We start from the raw sequence: 24,165 nt of genomic DNA on the forward strand, positions 1-24,165 counted from the left end.
AAAACACACACACACACACACACACACACACACAAAAGTGAAAAAAAATCAATCAAGGTCACACAGCCATCCCAAGCTGTTCTGGGTCTACGACCCATACTTTTTGCTTTTCCACTCCTCAGAAGATCAAGAGGCAATGAGGAATTTCCCGTAATCAAGTATTACGAGTCTCTAGGGTGGGTGCTCTGAGGGCTCACGGTTTCGACTTATAGACAGCATCTGCCTCACCACGGATTATTCAGTAGCCTTCAGTCCTACCCTGCCAGTGAGCTCTCAGTGGGGTGGAACAGGCTGTCCAGCATGGTGAGGAAGCAAGCTGAAAGAAAGAGTTTGTGACTTTGTTTTTATTTTCTACTTTGGGCTCTAACAAAAGGATTCAAGAAGAGAGCAGCAAATCAAGCAAGCACCTGCTCATCAGCTTGTCTATTGATGTTTTCACTAACCCTCCAGGATATTCAAAGAGAGGCTCAGAAGTCTTGGCATAAAGAAATCTTTTTATTTTCCATGATCAAAATTGCCTAGCCAGAAAGGGCATCAAAGCCACGGTATCTTCAAAGGAAGAGATAAATTCACTCCAGGCTGACAGGAGGGTCACCTTGGCCATTTCTTCCCTTGCCTTAGAAGGAGGGCAGGTAAGGGAAGACCAATTTGGACTGGCAAACGGAGAATGCCTCAAGAAGGTGAAGATATGCCATAGATCACTTCTTTCCAATGTGCGTATAAATCACTTGGAAATCTTGTGAAAATGAACGTGGGTTCTAATTTGGCAAGTCCAGGGTGGAGCCTGAGGCTCTTCATAAAGGTCTCACAACATGCTGATGCTGCTGAACCTCTGACTACATTTTGAGTAGCAAACCCATAGACATCATTGACAGAGGTTTTAAAAAGATTGAATATAATTTGTGATTTACTTTGATACAAGATATGCATGTAGATGGCAACTAGAACCTTATAGCCGAGTTGCATGATCTTGCCAGGAAAGTCATCATTCACATAAGAAGGAACAAGCCAGCACTGAGTTTCATGGTGTGAGGGTGATGGAGGCCCGGTTCGATGGGCCCAGAAACATATATAGAAATCAAGAAGGGAAAAGAGCCAGCAGCAGTCATAGAAACAGCAAGGAAGTTGATCAATTGAATAAAGAAGTCAATGTTTGAATAGAATAGCAGAGAACAAGGTAACCTGAGGTACTTGCTAAAGTCAAGCTCAGCTAGCATTGAAGAATGCCAGATAAGAATTAACCGGGTCTTAAAGACCAGACAGACTCACTGGCACAGAGCAGGCAAACCTCAAAGTCTTAACAACAGGCAACAGGAAGAAATCAGCACAGGCAAACAAAGAATGCCAGTGTGAGCGTTGGGCCACAGATGGAGAACTAGGCAAGCAGGGAGATGCCTAGGTGTGAGATGTGAACATACCTGCTGATCTTCAGTTTCCAGAAATAACTGAGCAAGGGAAATAAAAGCATCCTAGTCCCAGAGGAAATCGTATGTGCGGCAAGAAATCCAAGAAGGTCTAAAGTGTGAGAACTGGAACTCTAAGCAAAGGCCCAGGTCTGTGACCCATACTGAATCAGTAGCAAAGTTAGATGTTACTAAGCCAACTAAAGGCCTTTTATTCCTTCCCAGCAGAGACTGGTCCCAGAGCCCGTGTGAAGCAGAATCAACAGGTGTTCAGTTAAGAGGCTACAGCTGTGAAAATTAGCAAACAGTGCTAGGCAGGTTAGTAGAGCAGTGAGTCTCAAAGTACGGTCTCAAATCAGCAGTATCAACATCACCTGGGTACCTGTTAAGACCTGTGAATTCTCAACCCCACCCCAAACTTAATAAATCAGAAATTCTGTGGTTGGAGCCCAGCAAGGCGTGTTTTCACAAACCCTGCAGAGAATTCTGACGCACCATGTTCAAGTTTGGGAAGTACTGCAGTAGTTTATTCAAAGTATAAATGGAGACAAGGCCAGATGTGGCAAAGGCGTGGCCTTAATCATGATGCTTTCAAAGAGCTGGTGAAGACTGAAATCAGTTACAGGGGAAGAAAATCTAGTAGAGAGAATGTGAAAGAATGATTAAGAAAACGTTTAGGGGTTAACAGAGTCAGGCAATGATATTAAAAGGCAGAGTTATATCAATGTTGAAGGATCATCCAACCATGTGTAGAGTATTCATATTCTGATTCTGATAATGAGAGAAATCATGAGTGTCAAAAGGGGTCAACTCCTGTGTTTGAAAATGTTCTCATGCTGTATTTTTAAGACAGTCACCTCAAATAAATGTTATTTGGAGCTCATGCTTATGAAGATTTCCTCTCAGTGGGGGAAAAACAAATATGGTAGTCTAATGTGATCCATTTGACAGAAATATTGAGAAGAAATTTGTTTTAAATATCTGTTTGTTTAAACACAGGTGCAGGATGAAAACATATGTGTAGGTCTTTAATTATACTTATTGATTCAGCAAATATCTCTATTCAGACACTAAGGATGCAAAACCACATAAACCACAATCTCGTTAAAATATTTGTAGTGTAGTGCTAGGAGAAGACAATAAATTTGCATTTGACACAGCTATACTAGAGGTTTGACCTCCATAAGGCAGAGAACTTTTCTCAAAAGAGAGAAATGCTCAGTTTGACTCTGAAGAACAATTGAAAGAACATTGTAGTAGAAGAAATGATATGTAGGGAAGGCATGGAGGCAGGAAAGGCCTTCTGGGAAGTGTTAGAGGCTTGGAACGGCTGGGGGAAGAGGACATGAGGCTAGAGAACTAGTAAGCAGAGACTAGCTCATCGTGGCCCTAGCTGCCACCCTGTTAACACTGGTGAGTTGGGGAGGACTAGGAACAGATGTACCCTTCAGAAAGACCACTCTGTCTCAGTCATAGGGTAAATGGATTGACAAGAGGGCCAGGAAGGAGGTGAGCAAGATCAGTAAGAAAAAGATGATCATAACTAAGCTGATGGACTAGGGCATCAGAGCTCAGGAATGCAGAAATTATGCAGTTCTAAGAGATGGCAAGGCTTATGATGTGACAAAACTGAGATATATTGATACACCTGGATCAATCGTGGAATGAGCCCCAGCAATTTTTTTTTTAACCAATGCTAGCAACAAGTTGGAGATCAATTTGGTTATTTTTATAAGCTAGAGGCAATTTAAGGCCATCCCTATAATGATGTCAGTCTTATATTTCAATCCACTTTTTGGAGTGAGAGAAGAAGGGCTTACTGAGGCCACAGTCATTGCTGCACATCTCTGAGAATACAGCAGTGACCAAGATGGGAATGTACCCCCTCTCTCCTGAACCTTTCCAGATGCTGGCAAGGGGGGTAGGTTATATACCTCACAGGCCAGGAATGCAGTTCACATCACCTGTAGGCCATCCTACCTGGTCTTCAGGAAAGGTGGCTACAACCCTCTTCTCCTCCCTCTAACCTCAAGTGGGAGAGCTCTGGCAGGCATTGAGGGAAGTCATCTTGAGGCCCCAATAGGCCAGAGCTGTGGTGATAGCAGCTTCCAAGAATGGAACCACAAGAGGTAACCTTTCTCTCTCTCTCCTGCTACTGCAGCTGCTAGATCCCTTCCCTTTGGTGGGATTAGTATGGAAAGACAAAAACCATGGGTGCCTTCTGCTTGTAAGAGGGATATCCAGCCTCACCTTGGCAGGCCAAGCAAGACCAGGAGGCGGTTCTCAGGAGAAGATGTTGGCTCAGGTCTAGCCCTGCCCTGAGTCTCAGAGAGGAGCAGGGGTAGGAAGAGGATATAAAAAGAGTTATTGAGGTTTCTGCAAAGTCTAGATCAATTCACTGGTTAGGTAATAAGTTGGGCATTTGCTGGACGCAGAGGCCTAAGCCATAAAAGCAGAGCAGGTGTATGCCTCAGGTCCCTTGGTCATTCCTCAGTCCCTGAAGCACAGTGTGTAGACACTCCAATTCTGCTCCCAGAGATATGGCTAACACCAAGTAAGATCTACAGCATAGTTTAATATCGAGGAATAGAGATTTTAAATGTTCTAAAGGTCCTGAAGGATTTACAATAAAATAATAACTAGCAGTTTTTCCTGAGTGGTAGGATTTCAGGTAATTTAAAATTTTTTCTTCTCCTTAATCATCAGAAACTTCCATAATAAATATGGTTTCCATTGGTGATAATAGAAATTAAAATTATTTAAAACATCATTATCATGTTGAACAAAGAATCCAATGTTAAAAAGTTTGATATTTTCCCACATATCTAGGAGATATAAATATGTATACATATATAAGAGTACCTAAAGAAAAAAGAAAATTAACATGATGAAGCTATGATAGAAGGTAAATAGTTTAGAATAACTGTCAAAATTGAAAATATTGTCCATTGTATAATTCAAAGATGTGCAAAACCTACCCAAGGGCTATAAAAGATTACTATTCACAGCTGAGAAACTATACAAGACTGTCAATTCCCTTATGTAAGCCTAGTATACTAGAGTCCCATTTCAATGCACTGAATTATAATTAGCTTCCTTAGGTATAGGAGCTATAGTAGACAGTAGGCACTTCAAAGATTAACAAAGATATATTCAAAAATGGGAGACAAAAATAATTCATAATGATGAGAAAGAAAATGAAGTAAGCCAAAAGAAAAGACTGCAGTATCAACGAGCCAATATTGTCAATTTAAAAATCAGTGTTCATGGATTTTAGGTGACTTAAGAGTTTTCAGCATTTTCTGATTTTTCCATAATTAACCCCATTAAAAAGTGGGCAAAGGACACGAACAGACTCTTAAAAAGAAGACATACACGCTGCCAACAAGCATATGAAAAAATGCTCAATATCACTGATCATTAGAGAAATGCAAATTGAAACCACAATGAGATACCATCTCATACCAGTCAGAATGGCTATTACTAAAAAGTCAAAAAAGAATAGAAGCTAGCGAGGTTGTGGAGAAAAGGGAACACTTACACACTGTTGGTGGGACTGTAAATTAGTTCAACCACTGTGGAAAGCAGTATGATGATTCCTAAAAGAGCTAAAAGCAGAACTACCATTTGACCCAGCAATCCCATTATTGAGTATATACCCAGAGAAATATAAATCATTCTACCATAAAAACACATGTGTGCAAATGTTCATTGCAGCACCATTCAAATAGCAGAGAAATAGAATCAGACTAAATGCTCATCAGTGACAGACTGGATAAAGAATATGTGGTATTAAATATGTACACACCATGGAATACTATGTGACCATAGAAAAGAATGAGATTATATCTTTTGCAGGAACATGGATGGAGCTGGAAGCTATTATCCTCAGCAAACTAATGCAGGAACAGAAAACAAAATACCACATGTTCTCACTTGTAAGTGGGAGCTAAATGATGAGAACTCATGAACCCAAAGAAGGCAACAACAGACACTGAGGTCTACTTGAGGGTGGAGAGTGGGAGGAGGGAGAAGATCAGGAAAAATAACTATTGGGTACTAGGCTTAATATCTGGTGATGAAATAATCTCTACAACAAACCCCCATAATACAAATTTACCAATATAACAAATCCTCACATGTACCCCCAAACTTAAAATGAAAGTTAAAAAATTTTTTTAAATTTAAAACCTATATACTGGGGAGAAAATATTCATAAAACATAAATCCAACAAAGGCCTTGTATCTCGAATACATTAGGAACTCTCAAAACTCAACAATACAAGGTACATACAGGGTTCTAATTTCTCTCCATCCTTGTCAACTCTTATTTTCCTTTTTTTACAAAAATTATAGCAATCCTAGTAGGTGTGAAGTGGCACCTCATTGTGGTTTTGATTTGCATTTCCCTAATGACTAATGCTGTTGAGCATCTTTTCATTGCTTACCGGCCATTTGTATGTCTTTAGAGAAGTGTCCATTCAAATCCTTAGCCCATTTCTAAGTTGGGTTGTTTTTTCTTGTTATTGTTGAGATATAGGAACTCTTTATGTATTCTGGATATTAAACTCATCAAATATATGACTTGCAAATATTTTCTCTCATTCTCTGGGTTGTCTTTTCACTCTCTTAAGAGTGTCTTTGGATGTTCAAATGTTTTTCATTTTAATCATCTAATTTATCTGTTTTTTCCTTTGGTGTCCTATGTTTTTAGTGTCATACTTAAGAAATCATTGCCTCAAAACAATAAATATAGAATATCACCCAGCAATTCTATTCCTAGGTATATACCCCCAAAGAATTGAAAACAGGGACTGAAAGAGGTACTTGTACACAAATATGCACAGCAGCATTATTTAAGATAACCAAAAGGAGAAGACACCCACAAGTCTATCAACAGATGAATGGATAAACAAAATGTGTTATATCCATATAATAGAATATTATTCAGCCATAAAAAGGAATCAAGTTGTAATAAAAGCTACAATATAAATGAACCCTGAAAAGATTATGCTAAATGAAATACGCCAGACGCAAAAGAACAAATGTTGTATGATTCTACTTGTATGAAATATCTAGAATAGGCAAATTTATAGAACCAGAAAGTAGATTAAAGTTTAACAGGAGGGAGGGGGAATGAGGAATGGGGAGTTAATGCTTATGGACACAAAGTTTCTGTTTGGGGTAATGAAAATATTTTGGAAATAAGGGTGATGGTTGCACAACATAGTGAATGCTACAAATGTCACAGAATTATATGCTTAAAAGTGGTTAAAATGACAAATTTATGTTGTATATATATTTTATCACAATAAAAAACTCAACAGTTAAATAATGCAATTATGAAAAGGACAAAGGACACAGATATTTCACTCACAAGGATGGCAAATAAGCACACATGCTCTACTTCGTTAGCCGTTAGAAAAATGCAAATTTTAACCACAATGAGATATCACTACATCTATATCAGAATGATGAAAATAAAAAATAGTGGAAGACCAAATTCTGGCAGGGAGGTAGAACAACTAGATGTCTAGTATATTATGGGTAGTCATATAAAATGGTATGGTCACTCTGGAAAACAGTTTGACAGCTTCTCATAAAATTAGACATGTGATTAACATGACCACACAATCATACTCTTAGGCCTTTATCCCAGGCAAATGAAAACTTATGCTTACATAAAATCCTGCACATGAATTTTCATAGCCGCTGTGTTCATAGTACCAAAAACTGGAAACAGCCCAAAAGTCCTTCATTGGGTTAATGGTTAAATAAACTCTGGTCCATCCATACAACGGAATATTACTCAACAGCAAAAAGATATAAACTATCAACTCAGGCAATGCCGTAGATGAATCTAAAGAGAATTATGCTTAACAAAAAGTCACTCTCAAAAGGTTACATATCATATGATTTTATTTACATAATATTCTTTTTTAGAGGGGGCATGAGGTCTTGCTATGTTGCCCAGGCTGGTCTTGAATTCCTAGGCTCAACTGATCCTCCCACCTTGACCTCCCAAAAGAGATGGAAAGCACATTTGTAGTTGCCATGGTATGCAAAGATAAAGTGGTAGCGCGAGGTAGTTACTTTGTGGTGATGGAGCTGTTCTATATCTTGGTTGTCATGGTGGTTACATGAATCTACACGTGGAATAAAATTGCATAAAAATACAAATACACACACAAATTAATACATGTCAAAATGTTGAAAACCAAACAAGATCTATAATCTAGTTAACGGTGTTGTGCCAATGTCGATTTCTTAGTGTGATATTATACTACAGCTGTATAAAATACCACCATTGGGAGAAACTGGAGGAAGAATACACAAGACTCTACATACTATTTTTGTAACTTTCTGTGAGTCTATAATTATTTCAACATAAAAACTTTTTAAAAAACACATCTAAATTGGTACATGAATACCATGGACACATTTTATTTTGCTTCTTTAGCAAACGGGAAATGTCTCATTAAAAAATGTAATGTTAAACTAACACAGTATAAGGGTGACCAAAATACTAAATTTGGTATTATAGCATAAGAAAGCCTCCTTTAAAAATTGGTATATGAGAAGGAAAATGAAAATACAGAAACCTGATACAAAATGCATCCACTGTAGAAATGGCCAAACACAAATGAAACTAAATAAACCATATTTTTTAAATGTATATAGTGCACCAGTTCTTCCCATTTCCCAAACTGTCCACGCACAAAATCCTTATTTATACTTGTGGTTTTATTTCTGTGTACAGAAGCAAAGTATATATGTCACTCTTCCTAGAAGAGGGTGGGTAGTGATGAATATACATTTTTTAAAGAAGAGGAAACTTGAAATTGTAAAGCAAACAAGGAATTAACGTGGGTGGCAGAGCAAGAGTGAAGGGCTTTGCAGTGAAGCTGGGGAGAGATAAGGAAAGCTGAGGGAAGAGAGACCTGCGGTTCAAATCAACTTTTGTGATGGGAAAAATAAAATAATGAAGAGTACTCTGACAGGAAAAGGAAAAGCTCATCACCTTCTGAGGTCTGACCACAACCTCCCCATACACCATAAAGGGGTAAAGTGCAGGCTACGCTGGCAAATGTCAGGATGAGGGTCTCTGCAGCTGAAGAGGATGCATCTTCCAGACAGAAAAACTAAGAAAGTGTGGACTATGTCCCTGGGGGCACTGGGGTGAAAACCAGGCAAACAGCTCTGTCATCTCAACTAAGGGATAAATGTGGAGGCAAAAGAGAAGACAAAGCCAAGAGATTCAGTAGCTTAAAAGTAAATGGAGTAAAAAGCAAAGGCAGGAGTTTCGGTTTTGAAATACCATTTTATTCCTGATAAGTTGAGGTCACTTTTGGCACTCTGAAAATGATCACCAATTGTTATAGCAAAGATAAAAACCAACAAAACAACAAATACAGCAGTTAGAAAGCTAGAGATCATTTCGTTTGGGTTCCTCCCAGTGTTTTATAACTTGGTTATGTAAGTTGTAGGAATCAGTGCAGGGGTTAGGGTCTGCAGGTTTCGTCCTGAAACACTGAACAATTTAAAGATTCTTTGTATCATCTAATATAAATCCTGGAGAAATATGCTTGACAAATTGCATATGACAAAAAAAAAAAAAAAATTCAAGTTCCATAGTGGAAGCAGTCCCCTACCCTGACTCTACACACAGTCTGCATGTGGTTCTGACCTTGGCCCCTCTGCCATGTTCTGGGAAGGGGAAGAGAGTTGGATGTGGACTGTGGTAGAAAGGAACAAAATAGATTGCTAGGCTTCTCTGTGGAAGCTCTGGGGTAGGGCCCTGAAATCTGCCTTTTAAAGAAGAGCCCCAGGGGAACTGACACAGCTGGTCTTTGTTGTTTTTTTGTTTGTTTTTATTATACTTTAAGTTCTAGGGTACATGTGCACAACGTGCAGGTTTGTTACATATGTATACATGGTCTTTGATTCACTCTTTCAGAAGCACAGTTCCACACTGCCATTGGCTGACAACAAGTTCTGTTCCTAAACTGTAATCCCCAGTTTCCAAACATTATGTTTATAAGAAGTATTGGTAGTAACCATGAGGCTAGTGTAATTTTCTTTTAATCCTTTATGAGGCCCCAGTTCTTTTTAAATTAACCTTCGCAGAACCCATTGGTCTTCAGCTTCAACGTAATTCAGAAAGGAAACAAGAGGTGCACAAGGAGGAATGAGATGCTTAAAAATGTAATTAACAAACAATAGCAGGAACATTTACTTAGTACATACTAGATGTCAGATTCTAAGTGCTTTCATGCGTGAACTTAATCATTGTAACAACCCTGGGAGTATATACTGTTATTACCACCATCCCCATGATACAGATGAGAAGATAAGCACAGAAAGGTTAAGCAACTTCCCTGAAGTTACGCAGTAGCAAGTGGAAAGCTCCTCTCAAAACAATGAAAATGGAAAAGGAACAAATGCAATGGGAAATGGGAACTCTCCCCCAAAGGTATGCTGTCTTCAGTCAATGTCATGTTGTCTCTGTTTTTGGTGCTGGTATTTCTTATTTAATTCACATTTCAAATTCATAAGAGCACTTTTTCATAAAATGTCTTCTGCTCAGAAACAACTTCAAAGAAAATGAGTGCCATAAAACAAAGACATAGGTCAGGGGCAAGGCACCCAACATGAAAAGAAATATAAAATTGCATCTTCCCACTCTAAGTAATTTAGCTTCAAATAAGTCAAAGTCTCTTGAAATCAGGTATCGTGTAGCAAATTCCATTCCACCTTCCAGGAAAAAACCATAGCAAACAGTTTAACTGCCACACATCAGATTACATCCAATGCAACGGTGTGGTGTTGGTCCACAGCAGTTATTCCCAAAACGAGGAGTGAGGCAGAGTCAGGATTGCCTGGAGAGCTGATGGACAGAGAGGTCTAGTTTGGGTAAAGTGGAGCAGGGCCTGGGCCTCAGTATCTTACAAGTTCCTCTTTAGTGATTCACATGCTCACCAAAGTGAGAACCACTGGTCTAGAGTGTTCTGGGTCCATGTTCCTCCATTTCTTGAGGAATCCTGAAGAGAGGAAACTGGTAACTGATAGGGAAGACTCCAGGACAGCTGGAACACTGTTAGCAGACACAAGCTTCAGGTACCAGAGCTACCTCCCACCTCTTCAGTGTGTCTGTCCACAGCTCTCGATAGCCCCACATAGGTGCAATTTACTTGTCTGCATTCCAAATGTAAGCTCTGTCTTGCCCAGTGCTGTGTCTCCAGAATGGAACTCAATGTCTACACATAATAATTATAAAACAAATATTTGTTGGATAAATGAATTGACAGAAATCTACCAGCATTAAAATTATAGAATGGGAGTGTTGAGAGTAATATTGAATTGCCCACAAATCTAACTCCAAAGAGCCTATAGTTCAAGTATTGAAATGGTTTTGTAATATATGCAGCTAGAGATTACTTATCTTCCTTACCAAGGAACTGGCGGGATGACTAGTTAGTGATCCTGAATTCTAAGCCTGCATCCTCTCTTTCAGTGAAGAACTTGGATATATATTTACCCCCTAGGGTCTCCTGAACTTTTCCCTAAAACACAGATTATTCTATTACTCACCTACCACATAAGGAGTATTTGAACTAAGCAATTAATGACCTGGGCACCTTAAAAAATGCCAAGTGCTTTTCAAACATCTATTATATGGTCCTGGGCCTAATAATGCTGCTACAGAATTTCTTTCACTGAATTACACGCTCTTTAAACGTAAAAGAACGACGTTTTAATCATAAAACAAATGACTTGCTATCAATTGACCAAGAGTAGTATTTTCACAACTTGAAACAATCTGGTCTACATCACCAAATACAAAGAATGTATACAAAAATGCTACCACATTCCCTCTGAACATGGTTTCTACTAAATAACAGCACAGTTCCTGGTTTGAGTGCCATATCGGTATTGTTGTCCACCAATGGTGAGGCTGCATAGGGGGGTGATTAAAGGTGAGAGCTTAAAAACAACAAGATCTAAGCTTACTTCCAGCTTGGTAAGTCACTGAACTAAATGATATTTTGGTTTCTTCAACTCTAACATGGGGAAAATAATCATATTTTTTAATGGGTTATCAGAAAAAAATCACGCATGAGAAGTATTGAGCTCAATTCCTTAACAAAATAAGTGCTCAATAAATTTCACACTACTGTTACCATCATCCTTGTCATGTCAGTTGGCATCTAAGGGTTAGATAGAATAACCAGTCTATCCCTCTGCTTGTTAGCCATTTCCCATCATATCACAATCCCAGCTAAGTCAGTTCCATCCTAATGGCTTAAACAGTTAGGGAAAGCATTCTGGAAATAATAACACTTGAACTAGATCTTAGAAGATGAGCAAAGAGCCCCAGCTTTCACAGTCATTCACCATCCAGTCAGCTGTGGCCAAGGAGGACTGGAATTACCCGGAGCAGAACACGGATACCTAAGTGAGTTTCCTTTGAGTGGGGACAGTATCCTTCAAGGGAAACTCTTAATTTTAACACTCACGTATCTAGGAGGCCCTGCTGAACTACTCTGACATTCTTACCAGTCATCAAGAACAGTTAACTTTCCATACGCTCTTGGTATATATGTGTGCCTGTGTGTGAAAGTGTGTGCAACGAACTAATAGAAAATTCTGGTAGCCCATCCCTTTATATTTTACATAGACTCAAAGACCTTCTTTGGATCTGTAGCAGCAGGAAACATTTCCATTTTCAATATGGGCCTGCCATCTGTCGGAAGGCTAGCTTCTAGAGCACTACGTTTTCTCCACTGCTATTTTCTACCACATGGTTATATTCTCAGTTTTGCTCACAGCACCACATGCAATAATAATTGCTATTTATTGGTTTCCTATCATGAGCCAGGCACTTTAAATGCAGTCCCTTGAGGTATATATGATTATCCCATTTTGTAGATGAAGAACTCAAAGGCTCTGAGAGGTTAGGTAACTTGCCCAAGTTCATACAGCTGGGAAAGCTGGCCTGGAGTTTGAACTGCAATATGGTTGATACTATATAACAAGGTCCTTTTCTCTCCCCAGTGCTTGTGGTAGTATCATTAAAGGACATATTGCTTTGAGGTATGTTTAATGCATTTTTTCAGTCCAGCATGTTGTGTTCACGTCACTTCATTTCACCATAGCCATATAAGCAGAAATTGCTTAGGAACCTGCTGTCCCTGGGCTGGGCTTACATCCAGCTCCACGCTGTACTGGGGGGAGCAGTGCTTCTATTAAATTAATGTGCTCCAACATGAGCGCATCATTCCAGTCACCTGAGAATACGAAAAGCCTTATCAAGAACTTGCTATTCATTTTAAGCTGCTTTAATCCCCTCTGGTTTGATGCAAATTCATTTCATTAATAATTAACAGTGCTTGGCAATGCTTTCCCTCAGTCCCAGTTCTTGGTTGGCATTCCACTTTGCTGAACCTGAGAGAGATCAGGGTCGAACCAAGGGAGAAGAGAAAATGAGAGAGCCAGGATCTGGCATTAACCCACCCACCTCGACCCCTATGGAGAAGGCAAGCTAACTATTGAAGCAACAGATATTGGCATTATCTGTGAGTTAGTGTGGATGATCCTTGTAGTTCATCTTCTTAAATATTACATCTTTAATGAGCTCATCCAAGCTTTGATAGTGTGGCTTTAAACCTTGCTTTTGGGTAGATATTATAGATCAGTGGTTCTCAGCTTTGGCTAGGAATCAGAATCACCTCTAAGACTTAAAAAAATACACATAAAATCTACTAAAGCTGAACACTTACATACCTTATGACCCAGCAATTCCACTCTTAGGCTTATGCCCAACAGAAATACACACATATGTGCACCAAATGACACGTCAGAATGTTCAAAGAAGCACACAGTAGCCCCAAACTGGAAGCCACCCAAATGCCCATCGACAACAGAATGGAAAATACATTTTCACACCATGGAATAACATATAGCATATGATTGAATAGCATACAACTACACACAACAATATAGAATACTCTCACATACATTGTACTGAGAATAAAAGTCATACACAAAGGAGTATATGCTATATGATTCTATCTAAATAAAGAATACAGATATGCAAAACTAATCCACAGGGTTAGATGTCAGGATACTAATTAGTGTTAGGGGGATTAGTGATTGGAAGAGGCTTCTGGGCTGTTGGTTATGTTCTGTTTTTCTTGATCTGGGCATTAGTTCTGTGGGTGTGTTTATGTGTAAAAATTTAATCTGTACACTTATCATACATATACACCTTTCTACATAGTTGTTATCCTCTAATTAAAAGCTTAAAATATGTACACATAAACCTATTGCCTCCAGTCCAGGAGCCTCTGCACTGTCCCCTCAATACACATGTATATACACACCCACTCACTTCTCCTGGGGAGCCCAATTCAGCAGTCTTGAGGCCCCACACCCTCTTTTAAGGTTCTCAAATTATTTCATGCTGTCAGTGTCATCTCAGTATCCCTAGTTTTCCCTAGCCTTCCAGCATTTGCAATAAACTTCAGTGGTAAAACAATCTAATTCCATTACCATCTGCATGATACTAAAATGTGGGAACTTAAAAAAATCAAATCAGTGTATTGAACAAAAACATAAACAGAATAATGTAAACTGCTCATTTTCAACTTATAAAAAATAAGCTGAGGAAGAACTTGAACATTTTTGCTACACAGGCTTAATGAATATGACATCACCTGTCCTTTTTAATAATAATAACTAAAAAGTAATAATAGCTAACACATATGCAAGGCACTGCTGTGATTTACATAAATTAACTCATTTAATCCTCATAACAGTTACTTGAAATAGGTATTATCATTATCCCCATTTGGCAAATGAGGAAACTGAGGTACAGAGAGGAGCTAGAAAACCATGATTTGAATTCTAACAGTGTGACTTCAGAGTTCGTACTCTTAACCACTTCACTATATTCCTGTGTATTTTATGTTGCTTAACATACTTTTCTATTTTAAATCGACTACATTTAATATATTTAAAGTGGTAAGCTAAGTCCACTTGAATATTGGCATCTCAGCTGAAAATTACATGTGAGATGACTGAAATCAATAATACCAGTTTTATGTCAGTTCTTCAAGTGTTGGAAGAAATAGGTCAAACATTAAAAAAAAAAAAAAAAGCCATGACCTAAAGGACATTTCTGTAAGTGTCATCCATTCATTGGTAAAACACTGAGTGAGCAGGTGCTATGCTTGTGCAGTGGGCCCAATAGTGACCTCAGTCAAGGGCAAGGTTCAGGCCCCCAAAGACCTCCTCATTCAGCAGGCAGACACTGGTCAAACAGCAGAACAGTAAGTGGAAGTTACACATGTGATCACAGGTCATGAAAGCGTATAAGAAAGGGAAGCTTCCTACTCAGAAAGGTCAGGAAAGGTCTCCCTGCAGAAGTGGTGATGGTGTGAAGTATGAAGAATGAGTAGGAGGTAAAGGCAAAGGTGAGTGGGGATGTAGAAAGAGCTGCATATGCATATGCAAATAACTGTAATGTAAGTCAGAATGAGTAAGTACTATAATAAACATACACACAAAAAAGCACAATGGAACTTCAGGATCTTTTTCCCTTTTTCGTTACTCAAATCACCTGAAACTGTTATCCTTTCAGCATGAACCCAGAGACTCTTAGATTCATAGTTGGTCTCACAAGCCTGGAACACAATAAGACAAAAACCGTGTGGAAGAGGAATTTGAAATAGTACTTTTAAGTCAGCATATATTGAAGGATTCAAGACATCAAAGTGAAAAAAGGAAATAATAGTGTTTACCTTTTCTGGAAAAAACGAGCAACAAAGAGGAAAAAAGGAAAAACCCTAAGACGGTGAAATCACCAGTCACAGAAGATATTCTTACAACACTAATAGGACAGAACTTCCCCACTCCTCCCCACCTACCACTGCTGAGGTTAGGTCTACTAGAAAAATAAGAGCACCCTAATAGACCAAAAGACATCATGCACTAGATGAGGAACGTGGTTAAGCACAACTTCTGAGGCTGCCTGATAGGCTCAAATTAAATCCAGGTGCAAAGAATGAATGGTCTTTGCAAATCTAAGCCAGCTCCTCACCACCTCCTGGCATAACTATGATCCAAACTGTTCTCCACTCTCCAAGATAAACCAATGTGACCTTTTGAAAATGTACATCTTTCATGGGCTACACCCTCCACCCCCACCCAATAACCCTTCAATGGAACCCATTGCTTGTAAGGTAAAAATATAGCTCCTTAAAGTAGCCTGAGGGTGTTGCCTGGCCTGCTTTCTGCCAACCTCTCCAATGCTGTCTTGCACCTTGCTCACTTTCCTCCATATGTTTCCTGAAAAACAGCCTTCTGGCCGGGTGCAGTGGCTCACGCCTGTAATCCCAGCACTTTGGGAGACCAAGGCAGGCGGATCACCTAAGGTCAGGAGTTTCAGACCAGCCTGGCCAACATGGCGAAACCCTGTCTGTACTAAAAATACAACAATTAGCCGGGTGTGGTGGCAGGCACCTGTAATCCCAGCTACTTGGGAGGCTGAACCCGGGAGGCAGAGGTTGCAGTGAGCCGAGATTGTGCCACTGCACTCCAGCCTGGGTGACAGAGTGAACTCCATCTCAAAAACAAACAAACAAACAAACAAACAAACAAAAACAGCATTCTTTCAGTCCCTCGTGTTCACCGTGCTCCATGTTACCTCAGGGTTTTGCACATGCTGCTGTTTTTTCTACAACTCTCTGCTCAACCTGCCCTCCACCTAGTTGATTCCTACTCAGCCTTTAGCTCTTGGCCCCAATTTCAGACAAGCTACCGCTGGTTTCCCTGACTATGTTAATTCTCCCTATTACAAGCTCAGGTACCTTCCCACCATGGCACCTGCTATAGGTGAAATTTTACATATATTGTCCTGATTATTTGGTCAATGTCTGTCAGCTTCTCAAATGTGAGAGCTGGAATTTTGTCTGGTTTTGCTGACTTTGTATCCACAGTCCCAGGCACACTTGTTGACTCATAGTAGGGGCTTCATAAATATCCATTGTACAAATAAAATCATTTCATAGAGCTCCTCAATTCCTATGAATGTTTGGTTAGCATATTAACATATGCTTCCTGGTCACTCTCATAAGCACCATGTATAAAGAAGCATTTTTTTAAAAAGTACATGTATTATATCCCTGAAAGAGGCATGAAGGAGGGCAAACAAAAGTTGAGGATGATTTACTACTCTAAACAAGTAGCACATTTCTAATTATCTTGGTTACCTAGAAGTATAGTCTCAAGTCTTACAGTAGAAATGAGAAGGAAATAAATATTTAGCTGTTTAACCTAATGTTAACCAAACCATATTCTATCTATAACTAGATGCGGTAGGTTTTTCATTTATTCCCAACGTGTTTGATGAATGGTTCACACTGACAGGAGAAAACACTAAGTTCCTACTACAAAGGACAATGAAAGGCAAAGAAGGTAACATTGGGATTCCAGAAGGCCCTTTACTGCGAATAATTTACATTTTTAGACTACTGTTTGTTTTTCTCTTTTATAAAATTAAACATAATTATCTGTACTCCATACGTGTCCCATCGGGAGTTTGTTGGAATTAATGAGATGATGTTTGTGGAGTGCTCAGGGCCCCTGGAAACACTATTATTAGAACAGTTAAGTAAAATGTTGCTTATGGTAACCTATGGGGTGACTTCCAGACAAGCAAGGCTGACATCAGAATAAAAAACAGCAAAGTGAAACATGAAGGACAAAATTACTAACTGGTGATTGTACAGTAATGAGAACCATCCGCTTTCTGAATTTCTAACTGCACTCTCCAATCCAGTAGCCACTAGCCTCATATGGCTATTTAACTTAAACTGATGAACTAAATTTTAAATTAAATTAAATTTTTTCCCCCCCAGTCTTTGCATTCTATTTTGTATTCTCTTGTACACAGTAAGGGAAAACCTTTCCATATTGATTACAGTTTTCTCCAGTTTGAGCTCTCATGTGTACATCAAACGTGAGTGCTTCCTGAATATTTTTCCAATATAATCATGACAGCCCCAGGATTTTTCCCCAGTGTGAATTCTCATGAACACAATGGGAGTGGCACTTACACTGAAAACTTTTCTGTATCAATCACATTTATAGCGGTTCTCCTCAGTATTCTCTTCTCTTCTCTAAGGACAGATCTAATGCTAAAGACTTGAAAATGCTACTTACAATCATTGTGTTTTATTCTAATGTGAATTATAATATGAATCCAAAGGGATGAGTGATAACTGAAGGCCTTCTGCAGTCCTTACGTTCATAAGGTTTCTCTCCGTTTTGTATTCACATGTACCTCAGAAATTAAGAGTTACTACTGAAACATTTTCCATATTAGTTATATGCAGAGCAGAAAATTCACCAGTTTGAATTTTCTTGTGTTGAATAAGGTCAGATCTTGCACTGATGATATTCATTGAGTGTTTCTCTAAGATGACTTATTTCCTTTTTTTTTTATACTTTAAGTTCTAGGGTACATGTGCACAACGTGCAGGTTTGTTACATATGTATACATATGCAATGTTGGTGTGCTGCACCCATTAACTCGTCATTTACATTAGGTATCTCTCCTAATGCTATCCCTCCCCCCTCCCCTCTCCCCACAATAGGCCCCGGTGTATGATGTTCCCCTTCCTGTGTCCAAGTGATCTCATTGTTCAATTCCCACCTATGAGTGAGAACATGCAGTATTTGGTTTTCTGTTCTTGCGATAGTTTGCTAAGAATGATGGTTTCCAGCTGCATCCATGTCCCTACAAAGGACACGAACTCATCCTTTTTTATGGCTGCATAGTATTCCATGGTGTATATGTGCCACATTTTCTTAATCCAGTCTGTCACTGATGGACATTTGGGTTGGTTCCAAGTATTTGCTATTGTGAACAGTGCTGCAATAAACATATATGTGCCTGTGTCTTTATAGCAGCATGATTTATAATCCTTTGGGTATATATCCAGTAATGGGATGGCTGGGTCAAACGGTATTTCTACTTTTAGATCCTTGAGGAATTGCCACACTGTCTTCCACAATGGTTGAACTAGTTTACAGTCCCACCGACATGTAAAAGTGTTCCTATTTCTCCACATCCTCTCCAGCACCTGTTGTTTCCTGACTTTTGAATGATCGCCATTCTAACTGGTGTGAGATGGTATCTCATTGTGGTTTTGATTTGCATTTCTCTGATGGCTAGTGATGATGAGCATTTTCTCATGTGTCTGTTGGCTGCATAAATGTCTTTTGAGAACTGTCTGTTCATATCCTTTGCACACTTTTTGATGGGATTGTTTGTTTTTTTCTTGTAAATTTGTTTGAGTTCTTTGTAGGTTCTGGATATTAGCCCTTTGTCAGATGAGTAGACTGCAAACATTTTCTCTCATTCTGTAGGTTGCCTGTTCACTCTGATGGTAGTTTCTTTTGCTGTGCAGAAGCTCTTTAGTTTAATTAGATCCCATTTGTCAATTTTGGCTTTTGTTGCCATTGCTTTTTTTTGGTTCCATATGAATTTTAAAGTAGTTTTTTCCAATTCTGTGAAGAAAGTCATTGGTAGCTTGATGGGGATGGCATTGAATCTATAAATTACCTTGGGCAGTATGGCCATTTTCATGATATTGATTCTTCCTATCCATGAGCATGGAGTTCTTCCATTTGTTTGTGTCATCTTTTGTTTCATTGAGCAGTGGTTTGTAGTTCTCCTTGAAGAGGTCCTTCACATCCCTTGTAAGTTGGATTCCTAGGTATTTTATTCTCTTTGAAGCTATTGTGAATGGGAGTTCATTCATGATTTGGCTGTTTGTCTGTTACTGGTGTATAAGAATGCTTGTGATTTTTGCACATTGATTTTGCATCCTGAGACTTTGCTGAAGTTGCTTATGAGCTTAAGGAGATTTTGGGCTGAGATGATGGGGTTTTCTAAATATACAATCATGTCATCTGCAAACAGGGACAATTTGACTTCTTCTTTTCCTAACTGAATACCCTTTATTTCTTTCTCCTGCCTGATTGCCCTGGCCAGAACTTCCAACACTATGTTGAATAGGAGTGGTGAGAGAGGGCATCCTGTCTTGTGCCAGTTATTAAGGGGAATGCTTCCAGTTTTTGCCCATTCAGTATGCTATTGGCTGTGGGTTTGTCATAAATAGTTCTTATTGTTGTGAGATACGTTCCATCAATACTGAATTTATTGAGCGTTTTTAGCATGAAGGGCTGTTGAATTTTGTCAAAGGCCTTTTCTGCATCTATTGAGATAATTATGTGGTTTTTGTCTGTGGTTGTGTTTATATGATGGATTATGTTTATTGATTTGTGTATGTTGAACCAGTCTTGCATTCCGGGGATGAAGCCCACTTGATCATGGTGGATAAGCTTTTTGATGTGCTGCTGGATTCGGTTTGCCAGTATTTTATTGAGGGCTTTTGCATCGGTGTTCATCAGGGATATTGGTCTAAAATTCTCTTTTTTTTGTTGTATCTCTGCCCGGCTTTGGTATCAGGATGATGTTGGTCTCATAAAATGAGTTAGGGAGGATTCCCTCCTTTTCTATTGATTGGAATAGTTTCAGAAGGAATGGTACCAGTTCCTCCTTGTACCTCTGGTAGAATTCAGCTGTGAATCCATCTGGTCCTGGACTTTTTTTGGTTGGTAGGCTATTAATTATTGCCTCGATTTCAGAGCCTGCTATTGGTCTATTCAGGGATTCAACTTCTTCCTGGTTTAGTCTTGGGAGGGTGTATGTCTCCAGGAATTTATCCATTTCTTCTAGGTTTTCTAGTTTATTTACGTAGAGGTGTTTATAATATTCTCTGATGGTAGTTTGTATTTCTGTGGGGTCAGTGGTGATATCTCCTTTATCATTTTTTATTGTGTCTATTTGATTCTTCTCTCTTTTCTTTTTTATTAGTCTTGCTAAAGGTCTACCAATTTTGTTGATCTTTTCAAAAAATCAGCTCCTGGATTTATTGATTTTTTGGAGGGTTTTTTGTGTCTCTATCTCCTTCAGTTCTGCTCTGATCTTAGTTATTTCTTGCCTTCTGCTAGCTTTTGAATGTGTTTGCTCTTGCTTCTCTAGTTCTTTTAATTGTGATGTTAGGGTGTCAATTTTAGATCTTTCCTGCTTTCTCTTGTGGGCATTTAGTGCTATAAATTTCCCTCTACACACTGCTTGAAATGTGTCCCAGAGATTCTGGTATGTTGTATCTTTGTTCTCATTGGTTTCAAAGAACATCTTTATTTCTGCCTTCATTTTGTTATTTACCCAGTAGTCATTCAGGAGCAGGTTGTTCAGTTTCCATGTAGTTGAGCAGTTTTGATTGAGTTTCTTAGTCTTGAGTTCTAGTTTGATTGCACTGTGGTCTGAGAGGCAGTTTGTTATAATTTCTGTTCTTTTGCATTTGCTGAGAAGTGCTTTACTTCCAACTATGTGAATTAAATTTCTTAAAATTAAAATGTAAATAGCCTCATGTGGCCAGTGGTTTCTACATTGGATAGTTCAGATATAGACTATTTCCATCATCACAGAAAATTCTACTGGACGGCACTATGAATCTGAGAGGGTCTTTTACTTTTGACTCTTTGTATGTGAATCCTGTTATTTGATACTTTCAAAGTCTCACCCAGAGTAGGGATTTGGAACTTTATCAGCTAGAAGAGCGATTACTCATCGAGCTGAAGAGAAATTATTCTTCAAAGACAAATGGTTTCCTTTCAAACTCATTTTGCCTTTTCTATGCTGCCTCCGCCTGGTTAGCACTAAGAATATGTGCAGTGTGGAATGGGTTAAATGTTTCTCTTTTTTCCCTATCTCATATTTCTCAGTGCCCCATCTATATATAAGTGCTGAAGTCTGGGCAGAGAGAGTAAACCATCTGAGTGACCATGAAAACAGATTCATAACTAAAAACCTGCTATATCTGGTTGTCCACAAAATAAGAGATGGGTCATTAATACATTCTCGTTGGGAACAAATCCCCTGTTGTATGAAGTGCTGCTGCATCTCATTTTTCTCTTTATACTATTTTAATCTTGTTGGATTAGGGGGTGGGGTGGGGAACAGAAATGAGCCCAGTGCATTCTAACTTTGTGTAGGTGTCTCCCTGGCTTGGTTACCAAAGAAACCATTATGTTCCATACTATTCAAATAATGGCTCTACTAGCGCTCTAAATACTTGCGTCTTTTCTAACCTGACTGTACTGCCGATTTACAGCCACCATCTGTTGGCCAGCAAAAGAGAAGGGTTTCTGGAAATGTCATGGCCCTTCCCACACTGTTTGAAGCCTCAGTCTCAAGACTCCAACTTAAGAAGTCTGCTTCTGAGGCCAATGTTTCCTTACCAGGCCCAAGACACTGTCTCCATGCACCACTGCACTGTCAAACTGCATAAGTGAAAGGTATTTGCAGACATCCTGTGAGGCTGCCAAGCCTCCTGCCATCCATGCTGTGAGGCTCTTCTCCCACTGCAGTTGTGAGGGCCTTGATGCTTCACCTCTGAAGCATGGTGGGGGATCTAACTGGGATGAGTGCTTGCCTGCCACCCTGGGCCTTGGAGGAGTCACATCACCATCCCATGGATGCCCATTGCTGACTTACAGAGCAACAAATCCAGCAGCTGGGACCACCTGTTTTCATGGCTGCCAGGATAGGTTGTGCCCTTCAGAGCCTCCCACTCCAAAGTAGAAGCCACCAGCCCAGGATGTTAATGCCCCGGGAGAGATGTGCTGGAAAAGGACCTGGTTTTCATGCTCCATTGACATTTGCTCTTCCCCACCCAGTCTTTAGCTATACAGAGGTACAATGTACTTGGCAAATTCCCTATGAATTCCGGGCAGCCAGAAACTAAGGAATGAGGTCTTCTTGTAAACCTCCAAGTCTCTGCCACAAAAGATTCTGAGCTACTCTCCCAAGCAGTGTGGTCACTCTTTCTGAGGTTTTACAAAGGAAGTTGAAGGGCTTCCAAATGTCTCTTGTCTGGGCATCTAAGTATAAATCTGGTGAAATTTTGCAGTCTGTTCAACCACAAGAGTGTTAGTGATTACAACTTAAGAACCACGGGCTGGGCATGGTGGCTCACACCTGTAATCCCAGCACTTTGGGAGGCCAAGGCGGGTGGATCATTTGAGGTCAAGAGTTCGAGACCAGCCTGGCCAACATGGTGAAACCCCATCTCTACTAAAAATACAAAAAAATTAGCTGGGCGTGGTGGCACGTGCCTGTAATCCCAGTTACTCGGGAGGCTGAGGCAGGAGAATCACTTGAACCCTGGAGGCGGAGGTTGCAGTGAGCTGAGATTGTGCCACTGCATTTTAGCCTGGGCTACAAAGCAAAACTCTGTCTCAAAAGAAAAAAAAACACCGAGGAATTATTCTTAAGCTCAGTAGTTGCTTCCATTAAGACCAATATGCATGCCACATCTTTTCTAACACAGTAGAAAAGCTAGGAGTCTCCAAACTTTTGGGGTCAAGCATCCTATTCACATACAACACCTTTGGACATCCCCAAATACACATATCTCTATTTATAGTGTGTGTGTGTGTGTATATATATATATATATTCTAATATACTACTATATTATCACATTACAAAACATGCTCCCCAAATTGAAATCTTAAATGCATTAAAATGAAAATGCAATATTTTAAAAATTAGGTTTAATTTTGTTTCATTTATTAAAGGTAAAAAAGTCACTTTTAGTCTCACTGGAAAAAGATGACATTTTTAAGGAGAGAAATATTATCAAACTTGCTCTTTTATTTTTTAATTTAGTTTAATTTAAAGGTATTGTGCTAAATTCGGTTTATTTTGATACTTGGTTTTTAAAGCTGTGACAGCCCCCACAAAAAGAAAGAGAGAGAGCGAGAGAGATCACAAAGATGCAGAGATCCCAATGGAATAAGTGAGGTTATTTTACAACCTCATAATACCTGTCATAAAAAACTAATATCTGTATAAGTATCTGTGATAACAACATGTGTAAAAAACATATATCTGTATGCTATATGAGATACACATAAATATAAGACATATCTGTATCCACATATATATCTAAGTTTCTATATAAGTGAATATGTCCCCATTGGGACATACACTAAAAAATTGTTTATGTAAAAATTCAAATTTAACTAGCTGTCCTATACTTTATCTGGCAACCCTAAACTCATGAAGTTTATTTTTTTCTTATTTTTTAACCATAAGTAAATATAAATAGGAGTTCTAATATTTTCTTTCTGCATGCTTAGCAATGGAGACAATTTCTAAGAAGCTGCCACCAGAGTCCCTGGCCAAAGCAGTATCCTCCTCAAAGAGCTAATATAGCCAAATGCTAATAAGAAACCCCTCTTCACTTAAGTTCCTTAAACCGTCCCCTCCTCAAACCCTCATTACACTGTAGTAGCATCTTGCATCAATGCTATGACTGACTGATATAGAACCTTCTTCATTTTTCTGGCCAATACATTTATTCAAAGACAGGGAAAATTACAAGTAAAGCAGAAAGAGGCTTGAGCCACATGTGTAGGTACATGTGTCAACTCGTCCATCTAGATTGCACCTCTGGTTTACAGAGGTGGCAGCAGGAGTACTTTACCCTCTTCACCTCTACCACTGGCACCTAAGATCTGCTCAACATTGAAAGAGATCACATGCTAGGAATATAGTGATTATGGCCTAAAGAGTTCTAGAGATGACATGGTTGGAAAACGTGTCTTTGTGCATGTACACTA

At 39.2% G+C, this 24,165-nt stretch overlaps 1 protein-coding gene across 1 annotated transcript in view; it reads right to left on the minus strand.

Moving 5' to 3' along the window:
• LOC115898625 overlaps window positions 1–21,906 on the minus strand; it is a 1,104,002-nt gene extending 1,082,096 nt beyond the window's left edge. Inside the window, exon 1 of the mRNA XM_030933649.1 lies at window positions 21,780–21,906. Coding sequence (XP_030789509.1) covers window positions 21,780–21,850 — 71 coding nt within the window. The 5' untranslated portion in view covers window positions 21,851–21,906. The remainder of the gene's footprint in view (window positions 1–21,779) is intronic.
• Window positions 21,907–24,165: the final 2,259 nt, after the last annotated feature.

The sequence above is a fragment of the Rhinopithecus roxellana genome, chromosome 7, assembly GCF_007565055.1.
Source record: "Rhinopithecus roxellana isolate Shanxi Qingling chromosome 7, ASM756505v1, whole genome shotgun sequence".
NCBI lineage: Eukaryota > Metazoa > Chordata > Mammalia > Primates > Cercopithecidae > Rhinopithecus > Rhinopithecus roxellana.